The 26,500-nt window shown below is 34.6% G+C and overlaps 1 protein-coding gene across 14 annotated transcripts in view; it reads left to right on the top strand.

The window, feature by feature from the left end:
- The window catches only part of BMPR1B (bone morphogenetic protein receptor type 1B), a 356,154-nt gene that overhangs the window by 148,358 nt on the left and 181,296 nt on the right, over nt 1-26,500 (top strand). For 9 of the 14 annotated variants that reach the window (XM_011356262.2, XM_023528415.1, XM_011356263.2 and 6 more), the window contains one exon: nt 12,549-12,650. The exons of 2 other annotated variants lie outside the window; for them this stretch is intronic. In XM_011356262.2, the coding sequence (XP_011354564.1) occupies nt 12,599-12,650 (52 nt within the window). In that variant the 5' untranslated portion in view covers nt 12,549-12,598. Of the gene's footprint in view, nt 1-12,542; nt 12,651-26,500 lie in introns of those variants that run through there. 3 more of the 14 variants (XM_011356265.2, XM_011356267.2, XM_023528418.1) reach the window with 1 other exon arrangement.

Here is a 26,500-nt window from a genome sequence, read left to right as displayed (position 1 = left end):
TTCTCTGAAGAAGGCATAGTAATGGCCAACAGGTATATAAAAACATGCTCAATGTCACTAGTCATTGGGGAAAAGTAAATAAAAACCACAGTGACATATCACCTGATACCTGTCAGAATGGCTATTATTAAAAAAAAAAGAAAGTGTTGGCAAGGATGTGGAGAAATTGGAACCCTTGTACATTTTTGGTGGGAATTCAAAATGGTGTAGTCTCAATGGAAAATAGAACTACTATCATAACAGCCAGTTATTCCACTTCTAGATATTTATCCAAAGAATTGAAATTAGTATCTCAAAAAGATGTTAGCACACCCATGTTGATTGCAGAACTGTTCATAATAGCTGAGATGTGGAAAAAACCTAAATGTTTATCAAGAGATGAATGGATAGAGAAAATGTGACATATACATACAACGGAATACCATTCAGCTTTAAAAAAGAATGAAATTCTGTACTGTGACAAGTTGGATGAACCTTGGTGATAGTATGCTAAGTAAAATAAGCCAGTCAGAGAACGATAAATACTGCATGGTTTATCTTATTATTACATGGGGAATCTAAAATAGTTAAATTCATAGAATCAAAGAGGGGAATGGTGGTTTAGATGAAGGGAGAGGTGGGGAGTTGCTAATCAACAGGCTTGAAGTTTACATTAAGCAAGATGAATAAACTATAGAGATCTGCTGTACAGTATTGTGCCTGTAGCCACCAATACTGTATTGTACACTTAAAATGTGTTAGGAGGGTAGGTATGTTAAATGTTCTTATTACAATAAAATAAATGTTAAAAAAGAAAAAAAAATAATGTGAAAAAGGAAAAATAACATTTTAGATGAACTATGCTTCCAGATACAAAGCCCTTTGTTCAAATGAAGTCTTTTTTAGAAGCTATTTTTGTAGAATAGATAAAATCAGACATGTTCTTCTTGGAGATGTAATAGTGGGAGGAGGGAGTGGTTATAAAACGAACTTTGCTCTGTTTGCCCCTACCCCTAGGCAGTTTGAAATGTACTGGATTAGATGATCTTTCAGCTCAAAGATATTTGGGTTCTAGATCTACTTGATCATGATCTTCTGAAAGGTTTGGCTCACACTTGGACTGGGTGTTAGGAAAATCTACAGTACGGAGCTAAATAGCGTGATGAGTAAATTACTCTTGGTGATGGTGGGGTGCCTTCTGCACTCAGTTGTTTCCAATATTATGGGATTCAATTTAAGGATGTTATGTCTGGACTAGCATGTGCTGTTTTGGAGACTGGAATTATTTTTCATTTTTGGGAGAAATTCTTCTTTTTGAGAATGCTATTTCTTTTCCTCCCTGCCCTTAGGCATTTAAAACATTTATTTGACACATCAGTATTTTTCCTATTTGGCCACTGTAGTTACTTGTCTTCATTTTTGTCTGGGACGAGCAAGGTAAAGTTGGAATTTTAGAATTATTGAAATCATCCTATCAGCTGAACTAAGTTGTATAGTGCCTTCTTGCTCTTACGTTTTTAAGCAAAAGTTACTGCACTTGTAAATTGGAGAAAAAACATATTTTTTTGCTTTTTTAACATTATAAGATCTCTCAAAACAAGGACTATAAAAAGGGCTGAGGCAAAAGTCTCAATATAGGGTTAGAATGTGTGTCCCAGATTTGATTGGTGGGGTGGACAATTTGGTTGCCCACTTCCCCCCAACATTTATTTGCCAGTTTCTCTCCTGAGTATCCATGAATTTCCAGGAAACCTGACTTCACCTCCTACAATTTAGATTAAGAAAATCAGTATATTTTGTCCTTCTGGCTCTAGTGAGGTATGCAGGGTGGATATGTGACCTAAGCCAATACAGTAAAGTATATCACAAAGCTTTGGTTGAACATTTTAACAACAATACTTTCTTTCTTGGTTAACTTCAACAAATGGGATATTTAGCCTCAGGAATTGCTAGTCCCTTTGTTAGAATAATGAGCTAAAAGAGAAGTAGAACCGGGTTCTTGGTTATTTCACTGAACCATAGGATCAAGCCTTACCTGAAGCTCATTCTACTTCTTAACTTTGCAGTTCTGGAAGCCAATAAATCTCCTTTATGTCTAAGTTAGTTTGAATAAATCATTGCCACTAAATGAATTTTGCCTGATACATCAAAGCCTTTGGTACTTTTGCCTGGACCTTCTTAATTTAGTTTACTTTCCTAGAAGTAAAATCTCCTGTCTGCTTAGACCTCAGTTTCCTTATTTATTAAATGAAGAGTTTGTATTAGACTGTACAAATATATGTTGGATTAGTTTTTCCTTCTGCTTCCAAGAAGTGGAACTCATGTCTGTTAGATTAGAAATTTGTTGATCTCCCTCTTCCTATTTAGAAAGACTCTAGGAATGTGGATTTCTCCCATATCATATATAAAACAGCAATATTGTAATATACTTTTATTCCATTTCACAATCTATGATCACCTCTTTCTTACCCTGGAAATATAAGAAAGCTAAGATTAGCGATGCCAAAGACAAACAATCTGTCTCAATGTAAATAAATTTTGTTGTTTTCTTAAAAATAACTGGCTTCCAAATCTTAGCTAGCTATATCCTACATGTTGTCAGTAGTTAAAATAATTATTTGAGAATAGTTTCACAGATCAGCCCAAATCTTTCACCTAATATTAGAAAAACAGCTCAGAGTAGATGCCTTAAAGGTTTTCTATTCACACGTCAGATTCATACGTAAAGAACAGCACAGAAATGCTTTGAAACTTGGATGTTGTCCTGGGGGAATTTTCATGAGAGTGTGGAAATTCACAAGGACTTTGGCCATCTATTAAAAAAGATAAGATAATAAACCAGATAGATTTTTAAAGCTGAATGGGTGGTGGTGGTCAAAAGGTGTTGCTGGGAAATAACTTTTATTGGATGGTGACAGATAGAAATCAGGGTTTTATAAGAATTCAGTGAAAGGTAATTGCAGCAAACTAGTTTCATGTAGCAAAGATTACCTGCAAGGCACAAATTTCTTGAAAAATGATAATTTTGCAATGTGTGACTTAATGATGAATGACTTTGTGAAATACTATTTATGAAAAATAGATGTGTGCCCCTATATTGCACTGCAGGACATTTAATTTTTTTGAACATGTATTTTTTAGATTTTTCAAATTTTGTATCAAACTCTTATTGGTCTTACACATAAAGAAAAATTATGTAATCATATTTCAGTCTTATATTGCTCTAATTTTTCTGTTATGCTTGCTAGCCAGACTTTGTTAACAAAGAACTTTCCTGTGTTCTGAAGTATTACTTAAATTAAAATGTTTAACTTTACAATTTTAATTTAAGGCCAACCATAATATTAGCCTAGAGGAGTTTGCCCTGGAGTTCAGATGCATCTGCCATTTAGAATGGATGCTCCGGGGACCTGTCTTATTTTGTTTCTCTCAAGAACACCTTGTTAAATTTGGTGATCATATCCAAAGTCAGCAATGCATGCTGAGTTTCATGAGTTATTTGGCTATACATTGGATTGCATTTTTTAAAGCTGTCACTATTTTCATTGAATCTTTTAGTGTTATATTGATTTATAGTTGTGTGTGTGTGTGTGTGTGTGTGTGTGTGTGTGTGTGTGTTTTAGGAGGAGAAGGAGATGGCCACATTTGCTTTTTGCAGCTAAAAAATAGTTTAAAATAGTACCTTTTAATGGTGTTTATAAGGTGAAAATCTAGTAGATAAAAGTTAGAAAACAGATGACCTCAAATTAACTTACACTCTAGCTTTTACAAAACATGTTTAATTTAAAGCATTTCATTTTCTTAAAAACTTATTAAAAGGGTACTTTTTCCTGTGGTAGAATAATAGGAGTTGCTTTTAAAAGGATATTTCCTGTCTCAAAATTGACCTAATATTTACTTTATTTGCTTGAAAGTTATTTTTATGCAATCCATTCATCCAAAGTCCTTAAGTTTCACTGACAATAACTAGTAACTCAGATGATCTGGACACAACTAGCACAAATCACAAGCTTGGTTCGTAACAAGAGGGCAGTAAAATCTCTAGTGGAAAGACCAATTCATTCACTCCTTGTGGGTCACTGATGAGTTGATTGGCCTCCAAACCTGCATTAACGGATTAACATTTTCTACTAAATTCAGCAAGTACTGACAGTGTTAGTATGATCACATCATTAGGTGCGTTGAGGTGAGAGATAGTTCTGGCACATTTCCTGCCCTCATGGAGCCAACAGATTACTAACAGCATAAGGCAAAAGCAAAAGTAAACAACACTGAAGATATATATATATATATGAACTCTGCCAGACATAGGCATTCCATGAGAGCTTGTAGAAGAGCAGTGTCAGAGGTGGATGGAGAGAAATAAAATCATCATGAAGGAAATGACATTTGAGATTATTATTGAAGCATTAATCAACCTGGTGAAAGGAGATGAGAAAGGGCATTCTGTCGGCAGAGATGGCATGAGTAAAGAACGGGAGGTGAGAAAGTAGGAAGTTAAGTTTCAGAACATTAAGCCATAAATAGGTCATACCTGAAGAAAACTGCCGTGTAATAGGTCTTAAATACCAGGCCAACCAGTGTTCAACGAATGCTAGGCAGAGGGGAGCCGCTCAAGGCTGAAAAGCAGTAGCTTGAACTGTGCTTTATGGAGTGCTGTTGACATTCTGTTTAGGAAGAACTGGAATGCATTGGGAAGCTGCTCAAAGAATGAAGGGCCTCACAGCATTGTGGAGAAGTAATGGAAACAAAGAGACAAATTCCTGGCATTTGAGTATGTGGAGTCCACTGTATCTGGCAACTATTTGGATGTAGAGAATGAGGGAGATTGGCTTTCATGAAAACTCCAAAGTTTTCAGGTGGTGTGTCTCTGGAATGTTGGTTATTTTCTTAACAGAAATTGGGGATTCAGAAGAAGGAGATGTTTGTGGAGAGAAAATATAAAAATTAGGTAAAATGGACTTCTCATGTGCTTTTTTCCCCATAGTTCTAGAAGGAAAAGGAAAAATCTCATCTGATGATTAAATGTGTGTGTGTGCGTTTTCTATGTTCGTATCTATGTCTTTCTAATTGATATGTGATATTCTTTTATAAGTTTCTTAGCTTTGGAGTTACATGCAAAAGCTTGTGTCAATGTACCTGAGGGCAGACCAGTTACATTTTAATTTTGGTAAACTAAAAGCAGTTCAAAGAATTGAGATCGTGATCTAGTTTCTGATTGACTTTTCTGAGACAGCAGTGGGCTGGGTCTACCTTTTGCTCTGTTGTCCTGCAAATAAAGTGGAAGACTTAATTCCCCCCACCCCCCACATCCCCCCAGAAGTCCTAAAGTAAGAAAAGAGGAAAATGTTGCTTGGCCAGATGCTGTGGCAATAAACAGCTGGCTGGGACCTGAACAGACACTTCTCCCAAGAAGACATACAAATCGCCAACATACATATGAAAAGATGCTCAACTTCACTAGCTATTAGGGAAATGCAAATCAAAACCACAATGAGAATCCACTTCACACCTGTTAGAATGGTTATTATCAACAAGATAAGTAATAATGATTGGAGAGTTTGCAGGAACCCTCATACGCTGCTGGTGGAAATATAAATTGGCACAAACACTATGGAAAACAGTATTGAGGATCCTCAAAAAGTTAAGAATAGAATTACCATATGACTCAGCAATTCCTTTTCTGGGTATCTAACTGAAAAATTTGGAAACTTTTGTTTATAAAGATATATGTACTCCTATATTCATTGCAGCGTTATTCATGGTGGCCAAGACATGGGAGCAATCAAAGTGTCATTTGATAGATGATTGGATAAAGAAGGTGTGGTACTTATATACAGTGGAATACTACTCAGCCATAAGAAAAAATGAAATATTGCCATTTTTCCTCAACATGGATGGATCTTGAGATTATCATGCTAAGTGAAATAAATCAGACAGAATAAATCAAGAACTGTATGCTTTCACTCATACGTGGGATGTAAAACCGAAAGCAACAAATGAACAAATAAGATGAACAAATGAACAAAATTCATAGATACAGACAACAGTATGGTAGTTACCAGAGGGAAAGGGAGGGGTGGGTAGAAAAAAATATAAAAGGGGTAAATATATGGTCACAGAAGGACACTTGACTTTGGTGGTGAACAAACAATGCAACATACAGATGATGTATTCTAGAATTGTACACTTGAACCTATATAATTTTATTAACCGCTGTCACTCCAATAAATTTAATAAAATTAAAAAAGAAAAGAGAACCTGGCTAAAGCTTCCACTGTAGCTCAGATCTGGCCTTTTCCCTGCTGTTCCAGGTGAGCTCCCTGTCCCTTCTTTGTGCTCCTGTGACATACTGTATTGAAGTCTAAGGCAGCAGTCTCCAACCTTTTTGGGACCAGGGACCGGTGCTCCTATGAGAATCTAATACCTGATGATCTGAGGTGGAGCTGAGGCAATGATGCTAGTGCTGGGGAGCTGCTGCAGATACAGATGAAGCTTCGCTCTCTTGTCCACAGCTTACCTCCTGCTGTGCAGACCAGATCCTAACAGGCCACTGACCTATACTGGTCCACGGTCCAGGGGTTGGGGACCCCTGCTCTAAGACAATGTATTGTAATACTTGTTTGTTGTACTTTTAGTATTTATGGATAGGGACTGTGATGTTTTTCCATATATACTTATTACTTATAAGTGTTTAGCACAGGGCTAGTAGATGTACAATAGTGATATTGAATGAATTAATTAGTAAGCAAATTAATATCAATAAAACCTATATTCTACTTTCAAGTAACTCACTGCCTAATGAGATTTATAAGTACAAATAATTTTAAAAAGCTGTCAACAAACAATTACAAAGGAGTGTGGTCCGAGCTATTAAAACTCATGGACTACTGATCTTTCCAGTTTCAAGTAGGAAGTGATTAAATGCTAATATCTCAAGAGATTGTCTATTGAGGATAATAAAATGATACAGAAATTTTCATGGTGTTCAACCATGATTCTTTGAAATGAGGCCTTATTGTAACACTCAAGATATTCAGAGTACTTTAAAAACATTTTTATCGGCTCTTTAAAACTTTACCTGTCTTTTGTTTTGTCAGTTTTATGAGAACTCAACAAAAGTGAGGCGGGATGTATTAAATTTCTGGACATTTATTTGGCTAGCTAGGAGGAATGAGGATTCATTGCTTATTTTTCTTTTCCTTTATAAAACTACTACAATTTCTATTATCTAATAAGATTTCACATGATTTTGGCCTTGGACTCTATGCTTTATAATTAATTCATTCATTATAAGAAATACAGTATTTTTTTTTCTATTTAAAATAATTTAAGAGAGCATAATGCATTTTAAAGAACTTAGGCCTGTTACTTTTATGAACCCCCAGATTTAAAAATGTCAACTTGACATAATTTTCCTCATTTAATAGTGGAGCAAAATATTGTTAAAAATGGACTTTTATATTGCTTAGAGTAATCAATGTTGCGAATATTAACTCTTTGATTCCAAAGGCAGGATCTCTTTCATTGTTTTTCAGATCCTGCCTCTCAGGGATCTAGAATGCTGAGGGGTGCTTAAGGAGCCTTTTGGGGAAGCTGAAGAGGAGGTGGGCAGATTGTTAATGAAGCTCTGTAGCCCTCCTTGGTATCGTCCCCTCTTCAATCAGATCAACTGCTTTTATCTGTTATCTTTTAGACTTTTTTAAAATGATATTATTTAAAAGGGGGAAAAAAAACTTCTAAAAGACTGAAAAGCATTGGTTCACTTGATACATGTATTCAAGGAAATCACCTTGTTGACAGTTGAGAAAACCCATGAAAATGGAAAATATACTACATTTCTTTTACTGACTACTCTTTCCATGAGTCACCTATAGTGACATTCTCAAAGACAGTGGGGAGAGCTGTATATTTGAATGTGTGAGGCAAGCACAGTGTCCTGTCTCATTTGTTTTCTATTAAAGACTTTCATTCACCACGTGGTATTTCCATTCTCTGGTCATGAGAACCTGTGGACCAGAGCCTGGCTATATTTGTGGGGAACAGGAGGTGGAAGTTTTGGGGATGGTGAGAGACAGAATTTTAATGTTTCCTAAGAGCAAGAGAAAGGGTTGCTGATCTTGCCAGTGTCATGGTGTTCACATCATAATGCTAAGTACTTTCATGCCAGGAAGCTGAAGGGGCAGGTCAAAGTTTTATAGATTTTGGCCAAAGGCTGTTCCAAGGGAAAAGTAAATGTTTAAAGATGCTGACCGTTGCCCTAACTTATTTCATTTTTTTTGGTCCCATACTTCTCTCCCTTGCCCCAAATAGGGTTATCCTAGGTGCAAAATCCAGATTAATACCATGGTAACCACACAAATAGAGCACAGAGAATTGCTATTTGTTTTAGTTTTGTAGTAATGGAAAGAAAACTATACTTAGAGATGCTTATAGGTGACATAGATGATGGTATAAAAACATTCTAAAACATAGGTTATAATGAACTTCGCCCATAAAAATTGTGTCTTAGAAGCAGAATCTAAGGAGTAACTGCATCTTTTTAAACACTTAAGTTGACAATGTTGATTCAAAATGCTACTTACTGTCAATTTGAAAGATGGAATTCTTTGCAGTAAAGTTTGTAAAATATTCATTGCCTTATGTGAAGAAGGTTGAAGGCAGTTAATCTTAAATAGATGAGTTTGTCAAATACACACGCACGCACACACACAGACACTTGTTTTGGTTTCAGAAGAGAAATTCTGGGGCCATAGGTAAAGAAATAGTATGCATTTGTATAACACATCTCCCGGATAAGTAAGACATTTTATTAATACATATGAAAAGGAAACAGTTTAAGAATAGAGATTAACCATATAACCATACCTGGGACAAAGATCATATTAGAGGTTAGCAGATTTTCTGGACATGGTTAGAGTTGGATATCTTGGCAAGTGGTTGAGAATGTCATTCAGAAGGTTCTGACTCATCCTTTATTCCCTTGATATTTATACAGGAGCATCATCTTCGGTAGTGACAACCCCACTGTACTCAAACTACTGTGGTCGTTACAATAGCTTCATCACTAATTGTAAAAGCAATATGTTTTCATAATTGGAATTGTGTTTAGTGCTGCTACCCAAAGATAACCTCTCTACATACTTTTTTTTTTGTATGAGTGTGTATATTATATGTATATGTAATACATTATGTAGTACAAAATATGTATATGTAATACATTTTAAAATAATGTGAATATGTGTATTAAAATTGGAATTAAACTATGCATATGGTTTTGTAAACTGCATTTTATTTCATTCGTTTCACAATTCTTCATTGCGTGCCTGCCATAACCTAGGAATTTTTCTATCCCATTAAATTTTCCTTGAAAGCATGACTTTTAATGACTTCTCAATATTTTATTATAGCATAATTTATTTAACTATTTCCTTATTGTTAGACATTTACATTGTTTTGTTTTTTTATTATTATAAATAATATTGAAGCATTATATCTTTGCCTCTCTAATTCTTATATGTTTCAATATATCTGATTATTTCCTGAAGAAAAAAGTCCAGTAAATGTAATTATGTTTTAATAATTAATAATTCTCAATTTAATGGCACTGTGTTTGGAGAAAATTAGATGAACTTAAGCTTTTATAGAGCCAAACGATAAGATATTCAGGAGAAAAATATAACACATAGTGCTGTGATTGCCTTTTCAGTAATCCAGCATTCTGGACGGAGTTTAAATGGCCTAGACTCTCCCATCACTTTAGTTTGGCTGTATCAAGGTCGTAATATAGTGAGATTGCCTAATATGTAACATATTTGTTATGACAGATAGTGCTATTATACACTGAGTTATTAATTTCTCATTACCGTTCTTGAGATAATCTCAACACCCAATTCTTATGTATAAAGCAGCTTTTAGAGCCTAATCTCTTCCAGTCTTCTGGGTCATTGATACTATAAAATTTTTTCACTGTACCATGACCCCACTGAACAAAAGAAAAATGAAACCTAAGAGAAAAATATTTCCTCCATAGTGCACAGGTATTCTATTGTGCTGCATGGTAATCAACAAGTTTTGCTTTTCTTGAATTTTGAACTATGTATGGTATGTGGTTCTTTTAGAAACACCCTGCAGCAAGTAATGACTATAAGGTGAAAGATAACCGATATTTCTCCCTCCTCTCCCTTTCTCTTGTCTTCTGTGTGTATGTGCACACATGTGCATACATGCTCACATGTCTGTTTTTTCAGTTAACGCGATTGGGTTCATTTCAGTCGTTTGTAGCATCAAATACATAGCCAAAGGTGTTTAATTTTCCCATGAAATGCTTCAGAGATTCATCATATGAAATCATTGGTTTCTCTTTAGTGCTAAGTCATAGCAAATTATCATCTTTTTTTAGGTTGATTTTGTAGAGTGTTAAATGATGTTTAAATTTCTCTTAGGTATGAAGCCATGTATTTTTTTTCTCCTAATCACTTTAAATAGCAAGAACTCATCAACTGGAGTTTTTCTCCTATTTCTCCAGTCTACCCCCGACTCACGTGCATGTTTCTGCCTTTAGGTCAGTGGGAACTTTTCCCAGCAGTGTTTTCTTTTTTTCCCTTCATTCCTAATTTCTCTCAGGAACAAATGGCAGCATAGTTAAGCATTAGAAACTTGTTGCTGAAGGTGCTAACCTAAACATCAGTGCCAGGATACGACTGAGACTTAATAGACTAATTAATTTGTCTAGTGCACCCCTGACCTGGGAATTCCGTACAATGGGCTATGCTTAAGGAACTGGGAGTCTGGTATCCAAAGTAGAGAAATGCAACTTTGTGTGCTTTATATATCAACATGCAATTAATACTGGGTTTTTTAAGAAAATAGATTTTGAAAATGGAACTTTATTCCATCACATGTTTTGAAAGTACGATACTGCAAGATTCTGTGTGCCTTTTTTGTTTCAGTTTTCTCCTTTTACATTTTATAGCAGTACTAAACAGAGCCCGCACATTATTTGATCCAAATGTGTTGCTGACCTCCAGAGGAGCCCAATTATATAGAATGCCACGGTTTCTGCATTAGCTATTCTAATGTAGTATGTTCTCATAACTATAGTAACCCTATGGAACAAATAGGAACTTGAAGCTTGAATGACATTTTTAAAAGTGTTTGCATTATGAATTCCTGACTGTGGTATTCATGTTTCTTTCAGTAAGAAGATTAGTTTTATTTCCTTTTATATTCATTTTCTCACTTCTTCGTTTTGTAGACAGTTTAAATATACTTCAAGGGCAGTTAACATTTGACTGCCTCTGAATTCATGGCACTGGATAGAAGCCGAATTGAATAAATCTATTCATATTAGTTTGTCAATATATGGGTTATGCATCTCTCTGGATCTTGTGAACTCGTAGAGGTACCAAATGAATGCTTTCCTGTTAGGATTTTATTTAGAACAGAGTTTTAATATTTTGGTAGTTTGTGGATTTGAAAGCATTCATCAGACCACCAAATGTCTGTTGAGCATATGGCAAGCACTCTTCTAGGCACTGCTGATAAAGTGGTGAACAAGACTGATGGTTCCCAGCTCTGCTGAGGCTTTTAGTCCAGTAGCGGGAGTCACACACACTACAGTAGTCTCCGCTTATCCGAAGTTTCACTTTTCGTGGTTTCAGTTATCCACGGTCAGCCACCTTCCAAAAATATTAAATAGAAAATTCCAGAAATAAAGAATTTATTAGTTTTAAATTGTGTGCTGTTTTGAGTAGTGTGATGAAGTATCATGCTGTCCTGCTGCATCCCTCCTGGGATGTGAATCATCCTTTTGTCCAGAGTATTCACACTGTAAATGCTACCCACCCATTAATCACTTAGTAGCCATTTCAGTTATCAAGGGGAGACCACATTCATGTAACTTTTATTCTGGTCTATTGTTATAATTGTTGTATTTCATTATTAGTTATTGTCGTTAAGTTCTCACTGTACCTAATTTATAAAGTAAACTTTATTATAGGTATGTTTGTATACCTGTAAAACACAGAACTATATACATAGCTCAGGCATCCACTGGGAGGTCTTGGGACATATCTGCTGTGGATAAGAGGGACTACTATAAAAACAAAGAGTAATATTATAACTCAAGACAAGACTGCTTATTTTTCACACAGTGAAACAGGGAAAGAGGATGGAGAGTAACTGGAATATGTGTGAGATGTTATATTAGCCAGAGTAGGGAATAACTTTCAGGGAGGCTATATTAGAGCAGGGGACTAAATGATAAGATGGCAGTTGTTTGAATAGGTGCCGTTCGCATTCTGTTATTGGCAGTCACTTCACCTGAAGGAGTATACAAGATTTCATATATTTCTCAATATAAGCATAATACGTGGACATAGTAGATGTTAAGAGGGTATTAGCAGAGCGAACAAAATAAATAGATACTGGCGTATGATTTAAGGAGAAATGGCTTTATCTTTCTAAAGTTATGTTGCCTTCAGTAGTAGAGTGATTTAGTTTTTGTGTACTTTTTGTTGTTAAAACGTAATATCAATCTTGCAGTTATTATTTCTTTTATTTTATAGGTTTCAGCGTGGTCAAGAGAGTGAATGTATCTGAAGTAGGTCTACCTTGTATGAATCACCAAGAGCATTGTGTGCTACAAAACTCAGCAGTATATTTATCTGGTTGGTATTCTAAATCAATTCAGATTTGCCATGATAGTATACCTCACAGAAATTAAATCATTGATATTAAGGGGAAAACCATAAAATGATTTTGTATGTCAACTTATATTGAGGCAGTTCACCATATGTCTAACCAGGTCACATAATAGTTAGTTAAGGTATTAAGTCAGTAACTTGAATTCCTGGGGGGTGAGTAGGGTAAAGAGGGAGGTACTAGCGAAGACAGGAAGCCAAATGGCACAGAGACCATATGTTAAGAGTGATTGTAGACTTTATTTACTGCCTTCCAGTGAATTTCATTTATACCCATTTTCAAAAGAAAACCTTATGAACAGGTATGTTTGCAGCCCCTTCACTTTGACAAGTTGGGAGTGGGCAGAGAAGATGGAATTCTGTTATCTCTGAACACTTAGTGTTTGAAAGACAATCCAAGATCAATAGATAGATAAACATGGTTTCTAGTTTAGGCTTTAAAATATTATTCTTGACCTGTTTCTTCTTGTTTATACATTGGGAACTACAATTTTAAAGATAGAAAAACATTTAATTTATTCTCAAACTAAGAATGGATTTGACTTTCCGTAAAGATTTGTGTTAAACATTGATGTTACTCAGAGTCTTTTCTTTCGGCTCTTCTCTCTACTCACTCAGTTTGTGTTCATCCATATCTATGCTTTCAATTATTATGATTGCATTTCTTCATCCCTTAGCTGAGATCCTCACTATTTCTCAGTTGTACTTTAAAATAGCTTCTTAACATCTGTGCACTTTTCCCTTTTCCAAGCTGTCTACTATTTCATCAGCAGAAGGGATATTTGATCCAAACACTCTCTCTTCAGTGACCCCCAATGCCTCCTGGATTACGTCTTGTGGCTTATAGGGCACTTCAGCTTCATTAAATCCTTGCCTGCCATTCTAACCTTGTTACTTGTCACTACCTGTACTCAGAGCCTATGAATTTTCTATAGTTTCTCAGTTCATCTACTTGCTCATTCCTTCATGATTCTGTTCCTTTGAACTTGCTGTTCCTTGTTTCTTGAATGTTATTCCAGCTCTTCTTTACTTGGGAAATTTTTATTATCCTTCATGATTCTATTTAAAGAAAATATTTTTTCTCTGTGATAACTTTTCCTGGCAGAGATAGATACTTTCTTTCTGTCCTTCCATAATGTCTTGAATATATCCTTAATTTGATTCTCAATATATACGTTAAAATATTTCCATGACTGTCGGATAGTACTCTGTAAACCCTTTATAGTACTCTGTAAATTCTTTTCCTCTTATCCCCAGCCCTCCGCACATTAACTAGTGGGAATTTAATTGTCATGTGTAGAATGAGTAAATTGATACCTGTTTTGTGTTTAGCATCATGATATCTATAGTGGAAGAAACATTATAAGAATATGATTTAATTCCTCTCCTCAATAAGCGTGTGATTCATTTGATGGACAAGACTAAACACATGAAATAATTGGGGAACACAAGATAAAGCATAGTATACAAATGAATTCTTTATATTGTAAAAGTTTAATAGATGTACATATACATATATTCACACAGGTATACACATATCTACACATGGCGAGGGGAGGAAGGGCAAAGATCAAGTTTAAGTATGAGATAGGCTTTAGATAAAAGTTTATAGGATAGTGAGGGAGTAAATCTTAGAAAATATTGATCATTTTTACTTTTAAAGGGCAAAAAATTAAATAGGAGAAATTAGAACAATGAGGTGGATACTGGGTGTGGGTTGGAAAGATTAATTCATGTAAAATGAAGTCTGTAGAGAATAATTGTCCTAAATGCAGATGCCCAAGTAGGAAGTGGAATGATTGACAATTAGAAGAATCTTATAGTGACGGTAAGGTAAGAATCCTTTTTAGCTGGGTTCAAAACAGTAGTTATAAACACTACTTATTGGGATCCAAGATGTTATGGCTAGAACATTATTCACCTTCATGGGAAAAATGAAAAGAGAACCAGAAATGAAAACAAAACAAACAAGTCAGATTCATTAGTTTGCAGGTGAACAGTGAAAAGAGTTTAAATTGAGTTGGGTATGACAGCCAGATGGAAGAGAAACCATCTTCCTGGGGAGTCAAAAAAGAGAAAACCAGTTGGAATATGCAGGAGGTTCACAAACTGAGCAAGTAATTAAGTCTTTAAGGCTGAAATCTGTAGCCACGATATGCAACTATACATTTCTCATTTGCATATTAGTCCCTTGAGTGCATTGAAGATAATGCTGACTCATTCTAGGATATGTGAAACAGAAAGAACATCTAGGGAACTTGTAATCCTGCTTATCCCCTAGAGTCCTGAGGTCCCAGCTGGTTGTCTCCTTTGCACTTTCCATAGCCTTCTTATGTGTGTTTTGCATATGACAACCAGAGTTTTTAGCTGTACTAGTGAGAGAAAGAGGAAGACGTATTTGTACTCCATCGCAGTCAAGAGTCAGATTTTTAAAAGTCCCTTTTTGGTCCTTGGAATTTAGGATCAGAGCTTGTTGAATTGATAGTTTTTCAAACATAGAGAGATAGTAGTTTCAAGATGCTGTGAAGTCTGAGGCACTACAGAAAATCGCTATAATAGCTATATTTACCATATACCAAAAACCTCTTTAAAAGTACATTATAATTTCCACAATACTCTATTTCTATGACAACCTTTTTTGGAAGTGAAACTAGGGCAAAGAGGTTTTTGAGCTTTGGCCAAGACTGCAGACAATCTGATTCCATAATCTGAACTTTTAATTACTGCCATTTGACAGTAAATTTTTTTTTATGACTTCAACATCCTAAATTGGGAGTCACCAACTTGCAGCAAATGATTAAGGCATTGATGGTGGAACCAGATGCTTAAGAGAGTTCTGTATGTCATCCAAAAAGAACTATGACTACAAGTTAAAATTTTCCCCATATTTCTCCTTTGCTCTAGAATTAATTTTATAGCTTCTACAATTAAGGAGTAACCCAATACTATGAGTTAAAGCCAGGGTAATAACTAAACTTTTCAACATAAAATTAATAGTTCTTGACAATATGGTGGTCTGTGACATTATTAGGTTGTCATAAAATCTTAAAAATTACAACTTGAAAGTGGGCTTGACTGCCCATTGTACTTGCGTATTTGGATTTTTTAAAAGACTAATGCAGTGTGAGTTGGTGCTTGATTTTGTCAAATTTGTAAAATTTATAAACTTTTTTACTTAAAAGCAGGTTCAAAGAAAACTGATAACTAATATTTGATATCTAGCTGTAGTAGCTTTCTTATTTTCTCATAATTCCTTGATAGAAGCAAGCAGGTAGAGGTAGCATGTTATTAATATAATTTTTATACATAGCAAAAAAAATCTTGGTCATTATTTTACAGTTTTTAGGGTTGGTGGTTATATTTTCTGGTTTTCATAGGTTGCTGTAATTTTTTCCAGATATTACCTAGGAAAATGTCTTGTTTCAGTTTGAGACATTTTAAAGTAAAAGTCATTTTAGGATACCTTTGCCACAACAGTGGAAGCCAACATTCATGAAAGGTGAATTTCGACAGTATTCTATAGTTAGTGTGGTCAATACTTGAACATGAATTGTTTGTTTTTAATCAGAGACTATACAAATTAATCTGATACTACTCCCTCAGCCCCCTTTTGGCCTAGGAAATAGACCAATAATACTAATGCATTTGGGGGTTATTATGATGATGTGAAAATGAAACATTTATGAAATAACAGAACAAGAATTATTCAAGATACAAGTAGACATTGGATCTGGTTAATTTTTCCATCTGACTTCTTATAAATGCAGGCTTTTGCAATATCACTTATGGGATTTCCAACATGTCCTAGTTTCTGCAGATAAAAATTTCTATAGTTTTACCAGAGCTTTAAGTTCTTAAAGATTTGTTTTTGTTTTGTCTTCATCACATTTGTTGAACATGTGAAAAAATAGTGTTTACTGAGTTGTGCAACACATGTAGTCTGCCTTAGTATGAGGCTGCTAGATTGCTAATTAACTTAGATTATTATTCAGTTCGACATTTTAAAAATCATATTATCAGCTATGCACTAAGGCCACTGTCACTGTACCAAATTTGCTCCTTTCTTTTATGCTAAATTGACTATATTTCCAAGCTCTGTTACTTCATACTTTGTCGGTCTCTAGAATTTGCCCCTAAAGTTCATTCTCACTTTCATAATCCTCTTCAATGCTTTTATCTTTGAATGACTGGTTTTGGCACAAATTTTAACTGATTTCCCTGTTTCTGGTTTTCCCCTGAATAAAAGTTGCTCTGAATTTTGACATACGTGGTGTAGATGCATTATAAGGGTGCCGTAAATGCTATTGATTGGTCAGGAATGAGTTCTCAGAGAATCAGATACATCATTTGAATGTTGGGACTTTTAAAAATCAAGCCATATTTCATTTTTTTTTTTTGTTTGATGATAAATCCTGTGAAATTCAACTAGGTTCTTTCTTCACATACCTTCTAGATTTAAGTTGTAAAATTTGAAGCCTTGCTATCTTGTAGTAGATAAAAAAAATGGTTACTTACTTTAAGTAAGTAAACATTTAGTAGTTCAAGATAGTAAAGGTAAAGTTAATATTTTCTTAATAGATATTTTCTGTTTTTAGTTGTAAAATATATTTAGACATTTAAAAAATAAAAATTATTATGAAAGTTAGCAGGCGGTAAGGGCAACATAAACAAATAAAAGAAAGAAAAATTAGCATTTTACAGGACTTTTCCACTTATTTGTGAGATTGTTGAGTTGGTAAGGATTCATTTTGGGGCACTTATTCTCAATGGGCTGTTTGTGTTTCCAAGAAGAAAAATAAAATGCTAAGTTAATTCTAGTTTGTTGCTTTTTCATCAGTCATTCAATAAACTTAAAATTGTTGATGCCGGAAAGTGTGCAGCAAAAGTTATGTGAACAGTCTTTTACTTGTATTGTTTGGTGTTTCAAATATCACTTATCCATTTCTAACAGGTGTTCTGCCAGCTGTGCTCAAAACGTTTCAAATGATTTAGAATCTATTTCCACACTTACCTTGTACTGTGGCTATTTACTGTAAAAGGAGTTCTCTGATTACATAATTCTTAGGCACAACAAAAGACTGGGAGACAAAAAAGCAAGTCTGGTTGGAGGTGTACCTGCATGTAGTTGCCGCTTCTAAAGGAAGACCAGGATTGTTTTGCATGTTAACGCTGGTGCCGATAAGTGGATTTTTATTTTAATCTTGTAAATTTTGACATGGATATTTATGTTATGGCAAGAAGGAATTTAAATGGAATCAGAATAATTTTATTTTCACAGCTGCTTGAAGATGCAATGTAAAAGTTTGAATTCTTAGAAATTTTTGAACTATGTGACCTATTAAAATGGAGGAAAAGATGTCATATTTTGTCTCTTAGAAGAAAAGTAAAACATTTATAAGCTCTTTTCTATCTGTGAAATTTCATGGTCACTGATCATATGACTGATTGGGAACATGTAGGAAATTTTATAACTATATCACATTTTTGTCGAGATAGTAAACAAACTTGTGAATATTTATATTTCATGCTACTGAGATTAAACTATTCTTTGTTTACTTATTATTAACCAACCAAATAAACCAGTCTCAATAGGCAGTAAATTAAACAAAGCTGTTTCCCATGCTGATAAGTAAAGTTTGCCTTCAGCTAAAAATAATCATGGTTGAAACATCTCATTTTCAAACTGTAGTTATATGTCACAGATACCATGTTTAAGTGTCATCTTATAGCTGATATCAGATTTAACTATTGCTGTCACTTTATGGCATACCACTCTGAATTCTAGCCTCAGAGTGCAACTCCAAGTATTAACAGGTGTTAAGAAATGTTGCCTTAGAGTTGCAAGCATAAGATACAGTATGTCTATGCACATAAAATGGTCTTATTTGGAACCTTGATAGTGTGTTTACATTTTATGGACTGAATAAAACTGACCAGGAGCTAGGGAAATATCTAATACTTTCTCTGCTTTTATGTGGTACTGTATTGTAGAACTGTTATGATCTAAGGTGCTGCAATATCCTCAATCATCAAACCTGTACTATTAAATTCTGCCTTTTCTTATTTACTAGAAAATTAAAACAACCAGACCTCTCCATTCCAAGGAACATGCTAGTATAGGTAATGTGGCATGGTGTTGAAAAGAGCTGGCCTTGGAGTTAGTCAGCTCGGATGCTGATTCTTGCTCTTCCATTCACTGCTTATGTAACAGTGGGCAAGCTACATAACTTGTCCATTCCTTACGTCTTACCTCTAAGTGAGGATAATATTAGTACCTATTATTTGAAGGTTAAATTAATTAATATACGTACAGTGCTTCGGACAGTGCCGTGCACTGAGCAAGTCTGGCTTAGCTGCCATCATTCTGACTCTTGGTCCTCCCATACCTATGACTGTAGGTTGAGAAATACTATTATAGGAAAGTGGAACTTCATAAATTATTGTTTCTCATGGTCTTCATTTTAAAGTTAAGAAAACTGAAACTGAAAGCTATTAAATGATTTGTTTAAGATTAAACAATTTCTTAGTGACAGATTTGGGACTAGAACTTAGGCCCTTTTTTTAATGTCCTGCTTCTGTTCTGTTTTTATCTCAAGAGCATTCAAATAATTTTAATAGTTATAATGTACATATTTGATGTTCAAAGAATTATTTTTCTCCCTAATTTGGAATTTCACTGAAATAGTTAAAATGGTGCAAATGTATAAAGTGGAAACGTTTTTATATTTACATATTTCTAAAATCACTTTTAAAATTCTTATTCGGAAAATGGCCTTATGTTCTGCTATAAAAGAATACTAAAATAAGGAAACCAGACCCTTCTACATCTTCTCTTTGGTCTCTGCCAGGGTCTGAACCTACTTAACATTCTGTGCCATTACAAGTGATGCAGTTTTTTTAATACATAGGTAAGCTCTTAAAATTTATTATGTATTATTGCTTTGCATTTCCCTGAAGATCAGGCTTCAGTTCATCGTCTTTCTTATGTAAATACGTAACTAAAGAGAAATAATTTTATTTGTTTAGATGACCTCGTGTTGTTTCCTTCAAGGGTCTAATTTATATTGTAATTTTTATAAGTCTTTGTGGTTCACAGTAGGGTATCAGACAATGAGCCGGTGATGTTGGTGCATTTTGGGTAGTTCCAGTGGTAAGTGAGGCTTCCTTAAGTCAGATCTTTAAAGAGGCGCTAATTACCTGCCCTCAGTGATTTTTTAAAAGAACTTTTTGCCTTATTGTAATGCTATCATAATGTTTATGGTGCAACCTATATACCTGCATTGACTAGAGAGACTGAATGGTTTGGCTGTCTGGGACATGTAATACACTCCAGCCTTTTTCCGTGACATCATTATTATAACAGACTTTAAAAATATGAGCAGCAGATGTGCACTTCTGTGACATTTACATTATGAACCATAACAAACTTTTCAGGTCTATACAAGTGATAGGGCAGCTTGATGCTTAACCAATGAAGCCAAACTCTGAGCTGTGAAATTGTTAACAGATCTAGGAATGACATGGGCCTCATGTATGAAACATTTCATAACACAACAGGGGAAAACAGGGGTTACTGTCATTTAGCACATTGGCTAAAAGGTTTTTCTTTATCTCTTGTTCGGTATAACTTCACAGAATCAATATAGAAATGCAATTTGTGTTAATAGAGGCAGCACATCTTTAGTTGAATTTTATTTTGAAACTTTATCGGATTTTCCAGCATATGAGTATTACATTTTCTAGCCTGTACATAGAAAACTAAGAATTCTTGTTTCTTGGAGATCAAAAATAAAAATGCTTATTCTTCCCATAACATATGGGGAAAAGACTCTGTTAAGTATCTATGGATTATTTATGTATAGGAAAACAGATATGTCTATTTCTAATCTATACAAGAGTAAAGCAAAAATAAATCATTTTAGCAGAGAAATTTATTTAATTGTTACAGGTCTATCTGAAAAGTTCTTTACATAGTTTGTCTCATCAGACATTTCCTTCTTGAATCATAATTTATTACTGTGATTTGCAGTGACAAACTATGTGCCTTCCATATATCTGTCTTCTGTAGTAAAAAAAAAAACAATAACTTTGAAATAATGTCTTTATTTGGAATATATAAAATTCTATAGAGTATTTTAAACAAGAGAGATCAAAATTCCTAAGATGGGAAAATTTTTTTATAAGAATATCTTTTATAATTCCCCGTTTCATTATAAATATAGACTTTTAGAATAACAGCGATCTCACAAATATTTATGTACCTTGTCAAAAGTAGTGAATATTGCCATGGAATATTACTGAGTATATTTATCTCCTATGTATCTTTCAGCAACAAACTCTATTTAGATCGTTATTGTCATCAGTACTTGTTTTGAATGGGGATTAGTTACTTCCGGTTTAGTAATGTAAGAAAACAAAATGTTTATTTTTCTTTTTCAGATTCCCAGTGGAAAAAAAAAGGAAAATTGTTTGTGGCTTTTAAAAATATCAAGTCTGGAATTAGTCAGGGAATAGTAATTCTAAACTATCAGTTTTGTCATTGTTTTCATATTTCACTTGGTTTGAAGTGAGGGTTTATGGGTGAGCTGTTTAATACACAGAGAAAAAAATGGCCCTGGGGGAAGCTTTTATAGCTTCTGACAGAAGGCACTGGAGAAAATTTGAAATAAGCCAAATAAAATTAAGTTTTTAGTGGTAATATTTGAACCTATAGTGTGTATTGCTAAGAATAACCTAGAATTATGAATTATAAATAAATTATGAATTTAGTTTTTAGCTTCAATTATTAAATTACTTTATCCAGTCAAGCAGAAAAGCTAACATTAAATAACATTCTTTTTCAAATGTTATATTTCGAGATTAGAACTCATAGTTTGCCATGATATTCAAAAGAGCAAATTCAGGGGAAGGACTTGACTTTAGCAGAAAAGATGTGAAGTCATAATCTGTGTTTTCTTATGATAAAATTTAGACTGATTATTATCACTCAAAATTGAGAGATTTAATGGTGTATATATATTGAATAAGTCTGGAAGGAAATTCTAAACAAATCCATTTTGTGAATTCCTTTAACAAGTGATAATTTTTAGTTAAGAAAATTCCAGCTGTAATTACTAGGTTGGCTTAACACTATTTTTATGTTGATCTTGTAGTGAAAGTTGCTTTAACAAATTGGATAAAGTGAGATTTGCTAGTGTAAGATTGCTTATGAATATTGGTATCAAACAAGCCCATCTTAAAAATAGTCATAATTTTCCCCCAGATGCCTACTTCTTTGAGCTAATTAGTGACTGTTTTTCATGTGTATTAATCTTTTTCCCATTAGATTGTAAGGTCTTTGAGGGCAGTTTCCAAGAACCTATTCACAACATTGAGGAGTTACTGCACTGTGACTACTACTACTGTCTGTGATTTATGGTCTGCCATTATGTGTTAAGTACTTTACGTATGCAAATTAATTGAAATCTCACAGCTCCGTGGGACAAGCATTTTACATGCAAGAACAAGGAACAGGTCCAGTGACACACACAGACAGGGTTCACCCAGGACTTTCTATCCAGGTCTTTGTCCTTAGCCTCTTCCTGGTCATTGTCTGTTTTCCCCTATCACACCAGGCAGGTTCTTGTACTTTTCTCACTGTTCAAACCCTGCTAAAGTGCCTTTGTTCGTGCCAGGTGGTATTTTCTACAGTAATACCACCAGAACCACTCTGAAAGTCCTAGAAGAACAAGCATGTTAAGAAGCAGGAAGGAGAAATATGGAAGAAAGGCCACAGGTATTGCTAGAAAGAGAGCAAGACAAACATTCACAGTTCCCTCAGTCTCTCACTGGAAATTCTCAGGTTTCCAAGTCAAATATTGTATTTAAGCACAAAACCAATATTTCTCCCTAAAACTAAAGGTATGAGTAGGGCTTTTGAGGTATTTAATCCTTCTTATTCAGGTAGAAACTAAAAACAAAGAAACAGGAAAAGAACAAGGAGCATAAAGAGATGCAGCTTTGTAGTTCCTTGAGGAGCCCAGGTCCCTTATTTTAAGAGTTCAAAGGTCCATAATAACTTGAGGACCTTCTTAGCCAGCCATGTGACCTTGGGCAACTTCAATAACTCTTTGAGCTTAAATTTTATTGTTTGTAAATTGGAGATTGTAATTCCAGAATCGGACCTGTACAGCACAATCTTCCGAGGTTTTCCCCCGCTTTTTCTTTCTTTCTTTCTCCACCACCCACTACGCACCCCCCCCCCCCCTTTTTTTTTTGAACTACAGAAGTCTAGGTGTCAACCTAGATTTGCTAAATCACAGTCTCTGCTTGGGCTTGTGCAGAGATAGGGAGATGAGACTGGAGCGGGAAGGTAGTGAAGCATGCCTTGTTAAGGAGTGTGAGAGTTGATTTGTAGTGGGTAGGGAGGCAGTGAATGTTTTTAAGCAGTTTATTGGTGTTCTCGGACAGCAGTAATGAAGGTAGGCAAACTGTATGCTGTCAAACAGGTAATTAAATGTCTTTATTTTCTGAAATGTATAACTTAGATTAAATGTATTTGTCAATAAATTGTATTCTGAAAATAATAAAAGGTGAAGTCAGTTGAGAGACTCGCCTTTCTTTTCATGGATAGATTTATATTTCTAATTTGTTTGCAAATGAACATTCATTCATTCTTTTTATTCATTCAGGATTGTTAACTGTGTGCCAGACACAACTTCTGTTACTTCCTCAGAAAAAATAATTTAATCTTACTGAACTCTGCCTACATGTGGAACAACTGAAATAGGTTATATTGAATCAGGTGAAGAAGGCTAGCTACCTTAGGACCTTTTTATTGTTAGAAAAGAAATGTGTTAATTTTCTATCTCTCATTAACAAACACATTCTTCTCACATATTAACATTTAAAGACAACCATAATTTTAAAAACAATCATAATTATGTTAACTGTTTAAAAGAAAAACATTTGGTTTCATTATCAAGGGCAGAAGAATGTGCCACAGACTATATAATATCAGTTTTGCAGGTTTTTTGGTCTAGTCTCTAATTCCTGATGTGTGTAGTTGGAACAGGTTGCATTTCTTTTCCAGAAATACAGAGAAGAAACAAGTCTCATTTAGACTTTGGTTTTAGTATTTGCCATTAAATTCCTTTCATCATTGCTATTAAAATATTGGTTGGGATTCTCTTTATGGAACTCTTTACGGAACATATTTTACAGTAAACTGGAGACATCTGAAGCTAGGTTAGCTTCTGCCAGCAGGCGATAGAAAAAGTGAGCTTTAGGTTAATTTCCTTTTTTGAGAGCTAGGGATCACAGGGGTAAACCTACTCACTTAGATTTATGAAATTCTTACTGAACCGATTGATACACAGAGGCTTAAGACAGGATGGTTTTGTGGAAAGAAAAGCAGTTTTGAATTTGTAATCATGTCTCTAAGAGGCTTACGAATTGCCAGGCCTTCACCTTCACAAGTTCCTTAAGTAAATTTCTTAACCGAGAGTCAATTTTCTCATCTACAAAATGGCTCTGTTCTTATCTAATAGCGTTACTGAGGATAAAATGACTTCTGAAAAATAAGTATCAGACTTCATATTGAGTCTTAATAAATATTTTCCACAAAGAAAGGGTTCCAGCCTCTATAAAGGAGCGCGAGTGAGTACATCATGTGTACATATCACGAAGCCAAAAAGTTCTGGTAGATTTATTTTTATTGAGACTTTATTTTTTAAGAGCTGTTTTAGGTTCACAGCAAAATTAAGGGGGAAGTACGGAGGTTTCCCATACACCTCTCCCCCACACATGCATGGCCTCCTCCATTATCAGTGTTCCAACCAGAGTGGTACATTTGTTACAACTGGCGAACCTACATTGACACATCATTATTATCACCCAGAGTCCATAGTTCACATTACAGTTTGTTCTTGGTGTTGTACATTCTGGGGGTTTGGACAAATGTATAATGACATGTTCCCATCATTATGGTATCATACACAGTATTTTCACTCCCCTAAAAATCCTCTGTGCTCTGCCTATTCACCCCCAACCCAAAATGCCTGGAAACCACTAATCTTTTTACTCTCTCATTTGTTTTGCTCTTTCTAGGATATCATGTAGTCGAATTGTGCAGTTATGTAGCCTTTTCATATTGGCTTCTTGTACAAAATAATATGTATTTAAGTTCCGTCCATGTCTTTTTATGGCTTGAGAGGTCATTTCTTTTTATTGCTGAAAATTATTCTGTTGTCTGGATGTACCGCAGTTTATTTCTTCACCTACTTGCTGAAGTACATCTTGATTGCTTGTCTATTGTTTTGTTTTATATTCTCATTTGATTCTTTTTCCTTAGTCATTTGAGAGGTATTTAAGAAGTACAAATATAATATGTGTAATAAATACAATTGATTGCATTTTACTTTGTAACTCATTGTTCTTAGGAATTTACAATATTGCAAATGCAAAATGCAAATGCAAAAATGAAACCACATTGTGAAAAATAGACTCCATGTGGTCCAGAAAACTACACTGAATTCTCATCTCACCTGTATTTAGTATTCTTTGTTTCTCCACTATTATAGGCTGTACTATTATGTATTTGTAAGAATTTTTCTATTTTCAGAATATTTGTACTTAGAATAGTTCTTGGTATATACTAAACATCCAATATATGTTAGCTATTTTTCTTATGAGAATTATTTACTGTGGTGTTGTTCTTTGACTGTAGTTCTTACTTTCATTATGTAAGACTTTTCACATTCACGGCCCTTCTCCATTAGGTCTTTCCTAACCCCCTTATACTTCAGTTATCTTTCTTTCTTTAGAATTCTGTATAGTGGGAATCATAGGAGGTATGTGATTTAGCTTGGAACTTATACTACTTTATGACATATATATTTCTTTTTGTAGTTAAAGTAGAAGATACCTGAAGTCCAGAACCCTGATCTGTACATTCAAACTGTTCTTCCTTATCTATGACTAGCATTAGTTGAAGATGACCCAGAGTCTGCCCTCTGCTCTAAGGGAGTTGCTCTCCTCAGAATTGAGGCTTGAGAACCAGAAAAAATAGCAGAGTGGTATACTCATGGTCTCTTCTTTTAAAGATTTTATAATCCTCTTGATTATATAAGATTAACATACACAACACTGAACAATTGATTATTGAAATATGAGGTCTTCTTATAGCCATTTTATCTTTTGCTTTCTGGTATCTCTGTGTTTCCATTGCTTCCTTGTCCTTGTGTTTCTGTTTTCTTTATTTTGGTTGGCTTTTGTGGGTTTTGCCTCTGGTTCTTCTTTTATGTTATATACTTCAGTTCTGACTCTTTGGTGTGTGGTTACCATTACAAATATGAAAAGGATAGTTATATATATACAGTCGTCCATTTTCTTCTGCGCATGCCTTATCTCCATTCCCCTTTGTGAATGTGGATCTTTGAATCCCCTCCTTTTCAGTCATTATTGTCTTAATTTGTCCCTATGTATGCTGAACATTCATTACTATCTTGTTATAACAATTCTCTTATTATTTAGCTTATAATGCCCTGTACTTAGTAAGGGTTGCACTCCTCTGCTTCTATTGGCCTGATAGTCACTTTACTCCTAATTATGGTTTTTTTTTTTTTTTTGGTCATTTTGTTTTAGGCGAGTTGACCCCTTTCAGTATTTCCTGTAGTGCAGGCCTTGTAGTGGAGGATTCCCTCAGTTTTTGTATGTCTGGAAAAGTCTCCTTCATATCTAAAGGAGAGCTTAGCTGGATACATTATTCTAGGCTGGTAGTTCCTTTCATTTAGTAGTTTAAATATTTGATTCCATTCCTTTCTGGCTTATGAGATTTG

This window comes from Pteropus vampyrus, unplaced genomic scaffold, assembly GCF_000151845.1.
Source record: "Pteropus vampyrus isolate Shadow unplaced genomic scaffold, Pvam_2.0 Scaffold25, whole genome shotgun sequence".
NCBI lineage: Eukaryota > Metazoa > Chordata > Mammalia > Chiroptera > Pteropodidae > Pteropus > Pteropus vampyrus.
This window is presented reverse-complemented; position numbering and strand designations above follow the sequence as displayed.